Raw genomic sequence first — 18,325 nt, 5'->3', positions numbered from 1 at the left:
CTGAAAAAAGTTTGAAAGCAGCAGGGAAGGGTAGATACTTCCCAAGAAGTTGGGTCCTGCTTTTGGGTTATGAAAAACAGTAAATGAATGATTGTTAAAAGATGTGAGCGACACTTGGGGGGTCCCTATCTTTGCTGAGTTTTACACATGTTTTTATGGGAGTCCTTGCTAAACCTTTGGCCCAATAGGGGGGGGATGTGGCAGAGTTTTCACTTAAAGAAGGGGCAGGGGCTGTGAATCAAAAGATGATCTCGAGAAAACATGGGGGAAGATTAAAATGGGAAAACCCCAGCATGAAGGGAAGAAATATAGTTTTTTTGCTTCAGTTCTTTTTCTGTTTGTTTTTTTTTTTTTTTAAAATTTTTTAAAACCTTTGCTAAAACCATTGATAACTCTTTTATCCCCAACAGACATAATTAAAAAAATTAATTTAATGATAAATAAAAAAAGGGTTTTGCTAAATTTGTTTTACTACAAGAAATTTTGAGATGAGAAAAAAAAAATCTGTTAATATATAAATTTTTTTGGAAACCTGAAAATTTTTGATATAAACCCCCACCCAACTTTTTTGGGACTGAAAAAAAAAATTCCATCCAGGTAAAAATTTTATGGGGGGGATTTTTGGGGAAAAACCCCTTTTAAAATTGGGGTTTTGGGTTTTTAACTCAAAAAAGCCCAAAGTTAAAAAACCAACACACATACTGTATGTTCATCTTTACCTCTTCTTCAGCCAGAGAAAATGAAGCTTTTTTCAAAACCCTGCAAGCTTTCACTGCCAAGTTACAGTTCCACCAGATAAATCCACTGACCAAAGTTTAACTGAAAAAAACACAAAAACATTAGCTTCCATCTAAATAGTGTGATTAAAATGTGTTTAAAAGGTGAAAAGACACCCACATGAAAATATCTGAGGCATGCATTACCACAAATATATTTTGCTGTCTTTGCACCTCCTACAAATAGATTTTTTGGTAAAAAGAAAAAAAAAAGTTTGCATTTGAAAAGTTATCTCAAAGTGAAGATTTAAAAAAAATGTTTATTAAAATCTCTTTGGACATGAATTTTTATCCCTTTGCCATGTTGTACTCTTGTAGTATCTTTTGTTTTTGTGGAGCTGTTTCACAAAAAAGAAAAAGCTGCACCCGTGTAGGCAGCCAAAGGTTTAAATCTACTCATAAAATGTGATTGCGTGACTGCAGTGAAAAATGTCTACTATGTCCAGAAGCAAGTCTAGAGAAATTGAATAGGTTTCACAAAAAGTGAATTAAAGGATACCTGCGCTGTCGACCAATGTAGTTCACCACAATAATGTTTATTTACATTGCTTCGGTTTATGATAAATAAAACCTAGAGGCAAAATAAATAGATCCAATTTGTAAAAAAAATTAAAATCTGTTGAACAGAATCAAATTTCATTGAAGTCAAACACATTGCTGACAAATTTAGTTTATTATCTATAGGTAAAGACATTTATCTGTCTAAGGAAGCCACATTTATACAGTCATTGGCACTGCAGTGATGCATTCGGGTATAGGGAAAAAAGGCTGCAAAATATATATGGTGCACTTTCTGATACTTAACAAGCATGTGGTAACAGTTGAAAGGAATGGCAAATTTTCAGATTGAAAAAAAACTCCAATAGATCCAAGATTAATGGTAATCTACCAAGGCAGATTGGGGGTTTAAGGAGGAAGAGCAAGCACACAGTTGTCAGTGGAAAAAAATTACTGATAGTTCCTTAACTTGCCACATCTTAAGGAGAAAAACTGTTAAACAGATCATCTGTATGCTATAGGTGAAATCTATAAATGTTGTTGCTTCAAACATATTTTACCCACCATTACTAGTGCATTTGTTTTGAAAACAGGAACAACAGGAAGCAGAGACAAGGAAAAAATGTTTTTGTGAAACTTTGCAAAGGTTCCAGTATGAAAAAAATTCTTTAGTCTCTCAGAATTTGAATTCTATCTTTCTTTAAACAAGATTGATAATATTTCTTTAGAGAGGTCGGTTTATTTTAGCTCCAGACATTGAAAAAAACCTTAAGAAATAAAAAGTAAATGTCCATTAGGGATCTTGGTCACCAGTTGCTTCTAATTAGGAGTGATGTGATGGACATATGCAACACATTGAAAGAACGACAGACCGCCCACCTAACCTCCTGGTGTTGACGTCTTCTCTCTTACAGTAAATGACTCTGCTGCCTCATGAAGTGGCTGTTGAATCATTGTGAGAAAAATCTGAGAAGACAGCATTTGGTTGAATGAAAAAAAAACAGTCCCGGCAACTCTTCTTGTGTTCCATTAAATGACAAATGTGTAAAAGACTGCTTTCAAATTGCATTATGTAAATATTGCTTAGGGTGGATTTCTTTGCAGATGAGGAGGAGATGAGTAAAAGAGAGTGAAGGGAGAGGGATTAGACTGAAGTGGAGAGGCACATGTGACATCATTCGTTCGTACTTCACAGAAGCATATTTGAATATTCACTCAGTGGGCATACTTGGTGTGCTGACACCATGTGTGAGTCACACTTGAAGTGCCAAAGGTTCTGGTAAATTCTATTTTGGCTTTTGAAATTGAATCTGAGAATAAAAAATGCACAGTTAGAGTTTTTTTTTCTTTTTCTCTCTTCAGTATGCTTGATATGTGTGTGAAGTTCAACATATTGCTTTGCAGATGAGCTGCAGCAGCTCTAAAAACAGACAAAGCTGTGAACTCAGAAACATTTTGATGGGGCTGTGTCGCTCTTTGTCTTTTCCGTGTCACTCATTTCCTCTCTTCCTGATTTCCATTTCTAGTCCCGCTTGACAGTCCAGATGAGTCTCTCAAAGCCCCCGCCGCCACCCTCCACCTCCCACCTGGCTATCCCCCCCGCCTCCACGCCAAGCCCATCCTCTTCTGCCACCTCCCCCTCTTCTACGCCCCACTCAGTGGCTCCTCCCCCGCCCTCACCTGTCAAGATCTCTATGCAGGAGCACTTTGCCATCAATGTGTGCCCAGGACCCATCCTCCCCATCCCACAGATCTCTGACTTCTTTCCCCGTTTTCACGACTACCCCTGCACTCCGCCGCCCCCCAGGGAGAAGAAGATCCTGAAGGAGGAGACGTTCAATGGAGAGACGGGTGTAGGGTTCAAGGATGGGGAGAGAAAAGGGGAAAACGACGGAGACAAGGAGGAGGTGTTCGACTCTGATGATGATGACAGTGAGTTGTAGGGAACTTGCTCCTAAAAATGTTTATATTTATCTATGAAAAGCAGTCTTACAAATTTATTATTTTTTAGCTTTTCAAAGGAGTTTTGATTAATAAAAACCATTCCTTTGAATTCTTCAGTATCATAATTTATTTAGCATCTAAATAATTAGATTTCATCCTAATATTATAAAGTAATCAAGAGCTAATAATGGAGTCATCAATAGCTCATTTATTATTGATCCACTCAGACCTTCTGGGGACAACAACTTATGAGGAGGGGAAGAAAACTTAATTGCTAAAGAAAGTCATGCTCACTGTTCAAAATTGTTTAATCCAGAACAAAAAGCAAGAAATATTTTTGCAGCGGTAAATGGAATGTAATCCTGTTTTGCTCAATTTAAGTTGGTACATTTTTCTTTGTGAAGTAAATATGGAGTTTTAGTGGAGTGAGGCATTTTTCCTCTACTCTTTGTCACACCCACTTTATGTGACAATGATTTATTACACAGGGTTGCAGTGGGGGGACTCTACTTCTAGTTCCCAAACAGTGATGAAAGAAGACAGATCAATTCATATAGGGCAGTGTTATGTTGTAAGAAACCATCTGCTGCAAACATGACTCAGAGCTTTTCCAGTTTGTATGACTGAATGTGTCTGCGCTGCTGACTGACAGTAATTGCCGTGTTTGTGTTGTGTTTTTCAGCCTACCTGGGAACACTGGAGTTCAGCCTGCTCTTTGATCAAGAGAACAACTGCCTTCACTGCACTATTCACAAGGCAAAGGTACACACAGTGTTCAATATGCTCTTTATACAAACAGATCATGCGCCCGTGTGCGTAATCATCCTTGAAAGCCCATTGAAAAACAGCTCTTTTGCATTTGAGCGAGATGCCATGCCGTTGTCTCCCAACCTTTATGGAGAAACGTTTTTCGCCACACATGGTGTCGGCTCGTCTGCTCGACACAACAGGGGAAGGTTGGGTAATGCGGCTAGGTTGCTCATGCACAGACACAAGGACACAAGCCGTCCACAAGCTACATGCTTCATACTGTCACATGGTGTTAATTATGTAAATCTTGACAGGGGAGTTCCTTCGGGGCGAGTGGAAAACACAAGCGGAGAAAGAAACAGCTTGGAGGCAAACGGAGAAATAAGTGCATGCTGTATGGTCTGCCGTATTTGCTGTCTTATTCTGACCCTGTCAGTTGTGTGAAGAGGTTTTAGGGACACATTGATGTCACCTTTGATCTGACATCCGCATGTATCTTTTTGTGCGTGTGTCCACAGGGTTTGAAAGCAATGGACTCGAATGGGCTGGCTGATCCATACGTCAAGCTACATCTTCTCCCAGGAGCCAGCAAGGTCACTACTCCAACCTTACCTCAACAGCAATTAGTATAACATGATTCCAATCTGGCTATCCAGTACACCCATGCTTAGAATTGCTGCTGGTGTAAATCGTTTATTGGCACTGAATTATTTGTAATCAGCCATCCAACTGGGCAAATTTGCTTAATTTGTCACTGTTGTAGTATCAGCCATAAATGATTTAATAGGGTGAACAGAGGAGCAGAAGTAATTAAAAAGCCTTGACTTCTTTTATTTGGTTATTGCAGTCATGTTAAATTACATCACACTTTTGTTTGTTTTGCTTATCTGATTTTCACTTCAGGAATAAAGATAATTAATTAAAAATATTAATTAATAAAACCTAAACAGTAAACAGTGATAATAATTGGTCAGTTACCATACATACATAAAGCATAAAAAAGGTTGCAAGAATTGGTTCAACCTCTGAGGTGTTCTGGCTGAACACAGTAATAAATTGTGTTTTAAAAATTCATATTCAACCTATTTTACTCTAAATAGAGTATTTACAAAATATACTGAGGGTAAATCTGGTTGGAGTTAATGTTGGAGTTAATAGTCAGAAAAAAATTAACAGCCATGCAGTGTAACTTTTACTCTGTATGGTGAAATTACACCAAAATTAATTAAATTAACCCTGAAAAGTTGACACTGGCTATAGAGTAAGTTTTACACTCCTTTGGAGTGGTACCAGATGTTATCTGAAACAGAGTTATATAAAACTCTGCAGGTATTAAAGGTTTTTTTTTTTACTGTATACCCAGAACCAGAACCAGAATGCATCCTTTTGTCCTTATGCTTCACAAATCTGAAATAAACTCTCTGATAACTGTAACAGGGCTGAAACCCTAAATTGCTTAAACCCCATATTTTAAACGTAGTATTTTACAGTAACCTTTGATTAGGCTATCTATGCATGTTAGTTCATGTTGGTAAATAACTAGCCTTGGCTTGCATAGTGGGCCAATATCTTTGAAACACAACTTTCTTAAGCCTTTAACTATATATATATATAATGCTATGTTATAATGCTATAAATCATGCTAAAAGTGGTATTACACTTGATAAACCCATGTCTTGAGTCCTACTCTGTATGCAGGAGCCACTCCCTGTCCTAAAAAAAAACAATTCAGTTCACTTTATTTATGGAGTGCCAAGTTATCAATGCATCATCATTAGTCACTTTGCAGAGACAATTCAATCAGCTTATACAGCAGGGGCGCAGATAGGTTTTTGAAACTGTGGGGGACAGTTACTATAGGGCTTGGTCGTCGTGACGTAAGCACCTCGCATCGCTGCCATGTTGAATGCGTCTTTTACCGCGGCTCAGACTACTGCCTATGACTACCGCGTACTGTACTCCCTCTCAGCCGTGTTTTAATTTGATTAATTTCCCCTTAACTTGATTTCAACCATGGTAAACCGTTGCTGTATTGTGGGCTGTAACAGCTCAACGCATGATCGCCATGGAAACATAGAAAATGGGTTAACTTTCCACCGCTTTCCTGACTGGAGGCGTAACCATGGAGACCAAGCGTCAGAGATAAAGAGTCGTCGGCTAGCTTGGATCGCGGATGTAAGACGACCGAACATAACTTTCCACAGTATTCCAATGTCATTGAGAGTGTGTTCCCTGCATTTTCATTCTGGTAAGTTAAAGATGCACGGTTTTATTTTATAGCCTACTTTGTTTCTTTCCTTCAAAGTTGGGATCTTTTACGGGAAAATAATAAAAACGGCAGCGGGAAAATGCTCAAATACGCGAGAAACCCGGAGGGTTGGCAGTTAACGTTACTAACTACATCTTTGAAACACATAGAAGCTAGCTAAAAGTACATTACATGCGTGAGTGGTTGTTAGCACTAGCGGTTAGCAGTTGCTAAACTAGCAGGTTCCAGAGCCCGTCTGATCACAGCTTACCTTCGTACGGATTACTGTGTTCCCACTGTTTGCTGGCTTTATGATGTGCAGCTCCTGAACCTATTCATTCATGAACTGCATATGAGACTCCAAGGACTTGTAGCTTCGGAACTGTTTTGAAGTATAGGCGCTCACTCATCGGTGCTCCACTCATTGTTTGGAACTTTATATGGATCCAAATGATTAATAATGCTGATTTTGTCACCTTACCGGTCCCTGGCTTCTCTATTTAATGTGTCCCGGTAAATCTTTTTTTCATCTTTTTTCTCTCTACTTCTGTCTCTTCTTTCAACAACAACGTTGTGTCAGAGCTATGCTTACGTTTGCGTAGCAGTCAGTATGGCTGCGACGTCCCACAATGCAACGTGGATCCCGAGCCCTATTACCGGCTATTACTCAGCTATGACAACCCATCAATCTTAATTGCCCATTATTGCAAGAAAATAACATGTATTGGTACCAAGTACTCACCAAACATGCCACATGAAGTGTGAAAAAAAAAAGGTTTTATTTAAACATGGACTGACTTTAAGTGCAGGCTGTAAACACACAGAAACACGAACAGCAAAGCCTACATATATACAAAAACAAATTTGTAAATAAGTACTTTACATGGCTTTTCAATAAATGGCCTCAAATGAAGAAAGTTGTGTGTCTACTTTGTCAAGGACTCTGTAGAACTCCACTTTGTGGTACTCCACAGCAGATTCTGGCCTGTGTGCAGGTGCTGGCCCAGAATATCTCTTTGGGGGCCTATGTGTTCGAGATAGAGCAATGGGCTCTAGAGACAGCTTCTCAGCCATATCCACTGCTTCCTTAAAGACTGCCTCAAAGTGGGCTGGCTTTCTTTTGTCCCGTAATCTCTCTTGGACAACTGAGACTGCAGAGACCATGCCCTCCAATGTCTGGGTGCTTTTTTGGAGCGATGTATTCAGCACTTCCAGTTCGCTCATTACATCTAAGGCCAGTGAGCCCCAGTAGCCCCAATTTCAGTAAAATCTCAGGCTTTTAAATGTTGTAAAATCACCCATAAGTTTTAGGTGTTTTAGTCCTTTATAATTAAATTTATACATTCAAAAAACATAAGGAAGTTATTATCAACGTCTCACTCTACTTTACAGCTTTGTATTAACATTGCTTTAATGTGCGTTAATGTGTACAGCTGGGGATGTTAAGGGCCATGTTAATTATAGATTAAATAATTTACTGTTCTGTAGTTTAAGCAATTGTCATATTTGTAACATCACTAGTCTTTCCTGTGACATGCACCTTTTATTTATTTATATATACACACACACACACATATATATATATATATATATATATATATATATATATATATATATATATATATATATATATATATATATATATATATATATATATATATATGAGAGAGAGGTTCTTTCCTCCGAGTTACAGTGATATAGACAAACTTGAAGATACATGACATCCTCAAATTTCTATTCTATTAAAATTTCTGTATCTGTATAATGGGTCTGTTCTATATGTTGTCTTCTCAATTCAGAAGGCCCCATGCCTGTCTTTGCCTAGGGCCCCAAATTTCCTAAATCCGCCCCTGTGTAGTGGAATTTGTCTAGCTTTGAAGTTCGTTTTTCTCATGATTTAACCTGTAACAACCTAAACCATTTGGCTTGGCATAAATACGGATTCAAGTAGCCTACTGTAGCCTACACATTTCTGAAAGACCCCCAACGACTCCAGAAAAAGTCGGAACAGTCGATTTAATTATAAATAAATAAATGCCAGTCGATTCCCCCTGCCTCCCGCCTTATGACATTGGCACCTCTCTTCACGCTATTCTCACTGACCATCTCTACTCTTTTTTCCACGGCGACATCGAACAGACAACCAAAAAAATGCAAAGTGATATGATGAACAGTTTACTTACAGTTGGTGCTTTTCGAAAAAAGGATGCAATTGTTTTCTGTTTTTTCGGTTTGGCTGGCCTCATGTTGATGTCCGGACTCCGGAATTGGGAACTGTCCCGCCACTACTGTCTGTCTGAGTAACCATGGAAACCAGGCTCGAGACGTAAACGCCAGAGACAGGATAACTTTTAGATTAGAAACGACGCAGGCAGCCTGCAGTTAAACAAAACGATTGCCCGTCTATGATCTGACTGTTTTATGTTGTTGTTGCAAAGCAGTAAATTAGAAAAAGCTTTTTGATTTTCTGTGAGTTTCGCCGTATGTTTTTTTTTTATTTAAATAAAAGTGGGGGGGACGGATTGAGGGTCATTCGAATCTGTGTACGTCAGAACACCCCTGACGTACACGCTATCTGCGCCCTTGTTATACAGTCAGATTAGTGAAACATTTTCTATCCAAGAAAAACCAACTGATTTATCTAAACTTTTATATAGTTTTAATGGACTTCTCTGATAGGAAAGAGTTACAATAGTCCAGCCTTGAAGTAAAAAAAAAAAATGATAGACTAGTGTCTCAACATCAGTACAGGACAAGATAGTTCTACTTGGTGCAATGGTTTAGACAAGTACTGATCTAAAATAACACACAGAGGGTTTTCACATTATTATCTGAAATCAATTTAATCCCATCCAGATGAAGTGACTGATTTATCAGCCTCTTTTTCAGAGTCTCTGAGACAAAAATTCTGTTTTGTCTAAATTTAGAAGCAGAAGGTTTGGAGTCAACTGGGTTTTCATGTCTTAAAAACATGTCTGGAGTCTATGTAATGGGTTAGTTTAATTAGGATTCACAGATATAGCTGAGTATCATCAGCATAACAATGGAAATTAATCCCATGCTGTCTAATAAGTCTACTGATTGGGAGAATATATATAATAAAGACAAATGGTCCTAGCACTGATCCCTGTGGTACTCCACAGGTAACCCTGGAGCATGAAGAAGATGTATTATTAACGTAAACAATCTGAAATCTGTCCAATAAATAAAATTTAACTGAATCAAAACAGTCCAAACACATTTCATGATCATGTTCTAGCTATAGCTGTAGCTATAAATAATATGATTATAATGTGTTTTTGTCAGGCTTTGTTTAGTCCTTTCTGAAAGGAGCCTAATTAGCAGAATTGGCCTAATATGTTGACGTCATGAAATGGGCTGCACTCACATGGTGAGATGAGTGTGTGGCAGTGGCAGTGAAGGCAAGTGTCTTTCTTCCTGGTTACACAACTGATTATGTTATGACAAAATAAATGATCTGTAGTACCTACAATATTCATATATAATCATGATGAAATTAAATATCAGCAGCAGTTGCCATGAGAAACCACAACAATGTACTTGCTTACGCTCTTGCTCTTAAGCTTACTCTTTCAAGGATGAAATTCTGACAAACAGATGTAAGAGCAACAAGTTCGTGCACCTGCTCCTGTACACCTGTAGTTTGGTTCAGCTGTAGGCTTAGTAGCTGCTTTCATCAAAGCTGTATGTCCATCTTTAAACCGTATTACTGCAACGGTTTAAACTGGAACTGTTCAAGATTAATTTTTATTTTCTTATTTTGTAATCTCACCAAGAATTCAGCCTGCAGGCAAAGTTAAAAGTCAACAATTTCTCAAGAAACCTTTGTTAAGTTAGGTCCAGTCCTAGTATGATGCAAACGGTATCAATTCCCCATATGAGCTGTGACTCATAGGTGCGCTTTAACTGCACAGAGAAAAAAATAATCTTTATTTTTTATTTTTATTAGTGTTTCAATAATAGACTACTGTAGGTACATGATTGCCATTTACAAGTCACAATGTCTGAAAAGTTAATATGCAATTATTTTAATCCACTGATCTCTAAACTCAAACAAGATTGATACAGCTACATCTGAATTAAAAGCATTCCAGCATCCAAGGTTGTTTGATCTTATTTACTTTTTAGCAAGCTCAATGTGAAATAATATCTATTAAAGATAACATAACTGTGACGTATCATAATTTTTATTCAATTCAGTTTATTTTTATAGCACCAATTCACAACATGTCATCTCAAGGCACTTTACAGTTCACCAGATCATACAGTCAAACTGATTCAAAGTCTTCTATCTAAGGAAAACCAGTTGATTGCATCCACTCATTGACTCGAATTCAATCCCTCACACTAAGCATTCTTGTAGCAACAGTGAAGAGGAAAAACTCCCTTTTAACAAGAAGAAACCTCCGGCAGAACCAGGCTCAGTGGGAGCGGCCATCTGCCGAGGCCGACTGGGTTTTAAGGAGACAGAAGCAGAGATACAAAAGGCAACTGTAAAAGGTGGCCCAATCTAGGAAACAAACAGCCAGGCAGACGAGCTCAGAGCCAACCCCCATGTCAGAGGATGAAGAGAGCACATCCAACCAGTCACAGTCAGAGAAACAGGACTACACTGGAAAACAGGCTTATCTCCAACATCTATAAACGATGTTTAAAAACAAATATATATCAATGAAAGTCTTCAAGCCAGAGGTTTCCTGTTGTACCCAATTTGCAGCCAATGATTTAAAACAATTTTCTAATATATATATATATATATATATATATATATATATATATATATATATATATATATATATATATATATATATATATAAAAAAACAAAAACTGTTTTCTCACCCCTCGTGGGGTGGTATGTGTCATCCTCAAGCTCGGGTCCTCTACCAGAGGCCTGGGAGTTTGAGGGTTCTGCGCAGTATCTTAGCTGTTCCTAGGACTGCGCTCTTCTGGACAGAGACCTCTGATGTTTTACCTGGAATCTGCTGTAGCCACTCTCCCAGTTTGGGGGTCACAGCTCCCAGTGCTCCAATTACCACTGGCACCACTGCTGCTCTTACTTTCCACATCTTTTCTAGCTCCTCCTTCAGTCCTTGGTATTTCTCAAGCTTCTCGTGTTCTTTCTTCTTGATGTTGCTGTCGCTTGGGTTTACCACATCTATCACTACTGCCTTCTTCTGTTGTTTGTCGATCAACACGATGTCTGGTTGGTTAGCCATCACCTGTTTGTCAGTCTGGATCTTGAAGTCCCATAGGATCTTAGCTCGGTCATTCTCAACTACCTTAGGAGGTGTCTTCCATTTTGACCTTGGGACTTCCAGCCCATACTCATGGCAGATGTTCCTGTACACTATGACAACTACCTGGTTGTGGCGTTCCATGTATGCACTTCCTGCCTGCATTTTACACCCCGCTGTTATGTGCTGTATTGTTTCAGAGGCATCTTTGCAGAGTCTGCATCGGGGGTCCTGCCTGGTGTGGTAGACCCTGGCCTCTATTGATCTTGTACTGAGTGCCTGTTCTTGTGCTGCCATGATTAGTGCCTCTGTGCTGTCCTTCAGTCCAGCCTTTTCCAGCCACTGGTAGGATTTTTTGATATCAGCCACTTCTTCTATTTGTCTGTGGTATACGCCGTGCAGCGGCTTGTCCCTCCATGATGGTTCTCCTTCCTCTTTCTTGTCCTCACTTTCGGTTTTCTCCTGCCTGAGGTATTCGCCAAGCCATTTGTCTTTGGGGGCCATCTTTCTGATGTACTCCTGGATCTTAGTTGTTTCATCCTGGACAGTGGTCTTGACACTCACTAGCCTCGCTACGCTTGGTGTACAGTCTCAGAGTGCTGGATTTGGGGTGGAACCCTCCATGCATTGTGAGGAGCTTTCTCGTCTTGATGTCAGTAGCCTCTATCTCCTCCTTTGGCCAGTTTATTATACCAGCGGGGTATCTGATGACTGGTAGGGCATATGTGTTGATGGCTTGGATCTTGTTTTTCCCATTCAGCTGACTTTTCAGGACCTGCCTTACTCTTTGTAGGTATTTAGCTGTGGCAGTCTTTCTTGCCATCTCCTCGTGGTTTCCGTTAGCCTGTGGCACCCCAAGGTATTTGTAGCTGTCCTGAACATCTGTTATGTGGCCTTCTGGTATATATATATATATATATATATATATATATATATATATATATATATATATATATATAGTCTTATATTTCTAAGTGTTAATTGTCCAATTATAGTTTTGCTAGAAAAAAAAATGGAAGCGGAATGTATATATAAGAAAATGTAATTTTAAGTGATATTTTAGCTGTTTTAATTTCTCCCTCATTACCCCACACCAATAAAAAATGGACCCAGGCAGTTCAATTCTGTTAAAAATGGTTTGAATAGTGGTACAAAGAAGGGGGAAGGGATGAAATGGGAAGGCTTTCTTATGAAATGCATTTAGACATTGGCAAACTAACCTGGATGTAAATTTAGAAATAGCATAAGTGGTTTTAGCACATAGTGTACAACTACCAAACCCATTACTGTATACATATTCAACTCAAAACTGGTCACAGGGGGGCTACATAATCATGAAAGGTACTGTATTCAGACTGAAATGCAAAAAGTGACTTCCTGTGGTTATATACCAGTCAGTCCTACTGAGAATTGGCACAGTCATCATTTCTTGTATAAAAACCAATCATACTGTTACGACACATGTTTATTAGAAGGGTTTACTAATTGGTGAAATAGCTAATCAACTTGTTGCCTCAAACTCTTTATTTGATGGTCTTGCTTAAATATATCCAAGCATTAGTATTACAGTGCAAACAGCTGCAGAAGCAACTTAGGGAAGCAGCAGTTTACAAGTTGACTGAGCTTTTAAAATTGTGCCACTTGGTAGCCATTTTGGCAAGTGGACTAAACACTGAGTGATAAGTAGTTTAACATTGGTGTTATGGATGGCATAGCATTAACATTGGTCACATCCTTAATATGATAAACATGCTTAATTTGTTCACAGCACCCTTTGAAACAACGCCTTCCAAGATGATGAAAAGATCATAAAATGGTTTTCACAAGGGCGTCAAACATTTACAAACACATGGCACTCAGCTAAATTCAGCCTTTTACTTAGATGCCACTTGGCATGAGTTCACTCAGTCCTTCTCTTTATTGAGCCAAAACATGTTCTGCTCGGCTGCCCTGCTCTTGTCTCGTTTTCAGCTCAAGCAGTGAGAAAGATAAGAGACGCCACAACAATAGCAGCAGCAGAAGCAGCACCCCTGCTTCCAGCAGCTGCTGTAGGGTGCAACCTGTTGTCAGCCTTTTCAGCTCTAGGCTGACTTGGACCCGGGGTTATGATAGGTGGAGGGGACGCTGTGTCAAGTTAATGTTAAGTAAAACCTTGGCTGAACTCTGAGGTCTGAAAATCAAAAACAAACCAAACCTTTAGATATGTGACTGTTATCGGCCACCTCTCTCCACTTTCCGCCCTGATATCTATCGCGCCATCTGCTTTTGCCCCTCTCTGACCTTGAAATACCAACAGTGTGTAGAGGAGAGGAAGAAGGGGGGGTAACTGAGTGCAGGGTTGGGGGGGGAGACAGAGACAGACGAGGGGAGGACAGCAGCAGGTAGTTGTCATGGAAACAGGGAGGATTGTTACACGGCTCACGTCAACAGGCAAGTGTTGATGGAGGTGGTGGTAAAGGTGGTATTGGCTGTTGGAGGGGTATGAATGAGCCGGTGGTGCCCGTTAGCCAGTGTTTGCTAAATATCCTGCTGACCAATTGGAGGTCTGCCGAGGGAGAATGTCACCTGAGGTGAGCATAACAGACTCTCCCATCCACCTCGTCTCCACTCTTTTATGCGCACTTTGCCAATGACTAATCCATATCCAGTATCCTTATAAAAGCTCTCAAGAAATTAAACCATCTACTCTGAACACCCACTTCATCCCCTGCCTTTTGCATTCTTCCTTTTTTTCCATCTGCTGACTCCTTCACAGAGATACGGTCAAGCATGCTGTCTTGTGTTGTACAACAGTCAATGCAACACATTCGCTGTATGACCTTGTAGTTTGTTTGTGTGCATGGGAACACATGCTAAGGATTTAGTCACAGCCACATGGAGATGCAAACCCCTCCTTCCTCCATTCTTCTCCACCACCTCCTCTTATTCTCTTGCATAAACACTGGCACTGTGATACTTGGTCCCTTATATTTTTGATGTTCCCATCCCAGGCAAAAGACACACACTCTTAGCAGGGTTTTGTTTATCACTGCTCTGAGGACAAAAGAACTGAGTAAGGAAGACTGAGATGAGTAAAAAAAAACATGCAGACAGATGGGGAGACAGCAAAAAGACTGTTATGGACAGATGGAAGGTTAGTGATGAAACATTTAGAAACAGATGCAAACCACCAGAAAAGAGTGAGAATGGACCCAGCAGAGGACAGGAATGGGGAACAAGTGTTTTGGGAAGATATGTGTGAGGAAGTACACTGCTTGTATTATTCCCTTAGACAAATAATATGAATGAAAAATGCCTTTTCTCTCCAGCGAGGTGCTGGTTTTTAACTGATAAGCAACACGTTTCCAGCACAAAAGAAAAACATGGACAGTGAAAGGAGGAACGACATGGGGGAAGGAGAGAGAAAGGAGCACTGGCAAAAAATGAAAAAAGATGTCAGGATGGGTTCAGCATCTGGCCCTGAGGCAATGGAGCAAGAGGCTGACAGCGGCAGAGAGGGAAAAAGAATGTGGGGCTGGGGTGCTTGTTTCCAGAGATTCCAACATCAGCAGGAGGCATGTACAGAAAGGATGGTTCAGAATTTATTCACAGGGTCAAAATAAAGAATATATACACCAAGCTATATCTACAAACAAAGGTCCATGCACCACTTACATATTGTTTGAATGCTCTGTTATACGAGCAAGTGAAAAAAAAAGAATGAAAAATGGAAATACACAATCATAATTAGTTATGTTGATTAATCAATAGTATTTTTTAATAGTTATTTTTTAAGTGGGGAGGAATTACAACTATTTTAAATTACTTAGAGAGTCAGGATTTCGGAGAAAAGTTTAATTTTTTTGTGGGTTCTTGTTCGTCCATAAATGCTTACATAAAGAGAAAGAGAATCCTAATATAGCTGTCAGTTTGTCAAATAATAATTTGCCTTGATTTCTCTTATAAATGTAACATATGTTCAATTTATGAAGTGTAAACTTTTTATTAAAATCCCTTCAGTCTAAAGTACAACCGGACATCTGTGGACCCAAATACGTCAGGCTGTGTTGGAGTCTTTAGTCCTTGGGGATTCAAAGTATAATTTATTGGAATGCTTTATTGTGAAAACATACTTTTAAACTCATGGCAGACATAATGTGGGTGGTTTTTATAATCCTAAGAAATACGCTATGATCTAAGTCTGAAATCTGATGTCTGAAATAACCCAGACGTTTGGTGCTGACTCCAAAGTAAATGTGGCTGATGTGCAACTCTGTAAAAGACAATTACTTCTTAGTTGGGGTAAATACAAATTCTACAACTCTAGCAATAAATGTACATTTGTTCACTCAGTTCTTGCTATAAAGTAAATTTATGTTTTATGTTGAAATTTCCTATCCACACTAGATTTTCAGTTTAGATACTTCCTTAAAGGTCGAGATTTGATATATATAGTATTGGTGAGTCCATAAATGTCTCTTTATATGGTATTTCCATAAGGAATGCAGGTGTTTGAAGTATTAAAGGTGTTTACAGTTGTGAAAAGAAATAAATATAACTTCATTTTTGTATGTATGTATTATTATTATTTTTTTCGTGCATCAACATACGTTTCAATAATACAGTTGGAGTTTGTTGCATATGTTGGCCAGGTGATAGGCATTCTAATTTTTATTTCACAAAGTATCTTTTACATCTAAATCAACTCAAAAAGGAAATATTTTATCCCATAAAAGGGAGTAATATCTGCTGTTGGGTTATTGAGAGCTGTTATAACGGACAAGATTAGATGATTATGATATGAGGCTGAGCGTTTGACCTGGATCTTTTGATGAGATCATATCATGTGAACCAATACAAGGGATGGTAAACATTAAAATGATTGCAGTTGTTTAAAAAATGGAGATGGTGTGACTACAAACTTTATCTATAAGTGTTTAATTTGTGGTCATGTGGAAAATCTTCATAGCAATTTGCTATACTTTTTAAATCGCTCTATTCAGCTTGAAACAGCAGCCAAACAGCTCTCTTATGAAGGGGAGTCTCCTTCTGTTTCAGCAGATGTTAGCAATTTCCTGAAGGGATGACATAAATAAGATTATATTCACTCTATCTTTTTTAAGCATCCTTCTTTCTTATTCTTTTGTCTTTTATTTTAACTGCACTTTAACGGCTTTATATGTTGCTTCCTCCTACTGCAAACTGATGATTTTGATCAATTGGCCTCTAACATCTAGTTACTCTCTATTCTTTTCAGATATGTCATATTCACTGATTCATTCTCTCCCTTTTGCTTATCTGCAGGCAAATAAGCTACGCACAAAAACCTTGAAGAACACCCTGAATCCAGTGTGGAATGAAACACTGGTGTATCACGGCATCACAGGAGCTGACATGACCACCAAAACGCTCAGGTAGGTTCTTCGATTTGAATTCCTTTCTGGTCAGTCAGTGTAGTTTTCCAGAAAACCAAATGAGCAGTTAATTACTGGGGAAGATGACAAACCACACTTCTCTCCATTCAGTAAGCTTTCAGCAGCTCTCTGTGATTCCCACTGGGATTCTCCAGGTAATGCATCTCATTGTTACATCTAGGCAGAACAAAGGAACTGTACCACTACTTAAACTGTGCTTTGGAAACATTTGAACATCTAATGAATTCCCTCAGGTTTTTTTTTTTTTTTTAATTAGCTCAACAAACTTAAAAGTGTTTTTAGGTGTGAATTTGATTTTATTTTATTTTCCTATCTGATATAAAGTAGCACACATTATAAAGTGGATAGAAAATTGTGCATGTTGTCCATTTTCAAATAATAATCTGAAAAGTGAAGCAAGTTTGCTTTGGTCAATTGTTTAGTTTTAATGCTAAACTTTGCCATACCTGTAACCTCTGTGATCTCCATTGGAAAAGGCTGAATTGTCTCCAGTGTTCAACAGTTTCGTGTCAGGCCTGCAGCAGGAAGGCTAATATCATTTTCTCTTGGATGAAAGTCTCAAGTTTCTTGTATATCTAAGTTTTTTGTAAACTTGGAGAGAAATTTTGCAGAAAAGCCTTGAAGTTTTGAATCAGTTATGAAAGGGAATTACTTAGCCTTTGATTGGTCTGCAGATCTGATTCTGAACATGGTTTCAGGAGTACTTTATTTAAGCAGTGGCTGAAGAATAAAGTCCATTTAACCATGTTATCTTTGTTATTTTTGATCTGGCACCCCTGCTCCTCTCCCCTGGTCCATGGGTAAAGGGAATGACACAAGCATATAGCAGCTGTTTAGTCCCCAAGCGCAGTGGGGTGCAGGGTCCTATGTCCCTGTGGGAGTGTGAGAGGTGGATTCGCAGCAGTTTAGAGAGGACAGTAAAACAGAGCAGAACTGCATATTCCTCTACCAGTGTTCAAAGATAACCAGCTTAAACATCGGAACTTAATGTTTAAAATTATTACCTTGGCTTATGGCATTACAGTTCACGTCTTAGTTCGACTGATTCAAACTCTGCCCCTTGTATTGAGATGATCTGATGATCTGTTGCAAGAGTGTTGACGTCCATGATTTAGATTATTGAGCTATTTCGCAGAAAGAGATAGACAAAATGTCACCTTTCAAAGATGTGAAGGTTCAATTTGCATAGACATTTTGCAGCACAGCTGCTCAGATGTTGGCTGTTCTGTCAACTTCCAACAGCTCTGTCAATGTAGAGGGATTCAGGTCAAAGGTAGCCATTTTAGCGCAAAAAAACTTTAAGGCACTCCTCTCATCATGCATTGGTACACTGATGTAGGCATAGAGGCATGCATCTTCTTTGTACTAAATGTAATCAGTGTCAGTTTACCAAGCCCATTTATAACAGGGTTGGATGTTTGTCCTGAGGAAAGACGACG

At 38.9% G+C, this 18,325-nt stretch overlaps 1 protein-coding gene across 1 annotated transcript in view; it reads left to right on the top strand.

Moving 5' to 3' along the window:
* Positions 1-2,802: 2,802 nt before the first annotated feature.
* Positions 2,803-18,325, top strand: part of doc2d (double C2-like domains, delta) — an 85,714-nt gene continuing 70,191 nt past the window's right edge. The window contains exons 1-4 of the mRNA XM_038276073.1: positions 2,803-3,206; positions 3,901-3,980; positions 4,487-4,561; positions 16,756-16,865. Coding sequence (XP_038132001.1) covers positions 2,819-3,206; positions 3,901-3,980; positions 4,487-4,561; positions 16,756-16,865 — 653 coding nt within the window. The 5' untranslated portion in view covers positions 2,803-2,818. The remainder of the gene's footprint in view (positions 3,207-3,900; positions 3,981-4,486; positions 4,562-16,755; positions 16,866-18,325) is intronic.

This window comes from Cyprinodon tularosa, unplaced genomic scaffold (genome assembly GCF_016077235.1).
Source record: "Cyprinodon tularosa strain WSP-4 unplaced genomic scaffold, ASM1607723v1 ctg993, whole genome shotgun sequence".
Taxonomy (NCBI): Eukaryota; Metazoa; Chordata; class Actinopteri; order Cyprinodontiformes; family Cyprinodontidae; genus Cyprinodon; species Cyprinodon tularosa.
Note: the sequence above shows the minus strand (reverse complement) of the source record. Positions and strands in the feature narration are given on the sequence as shown.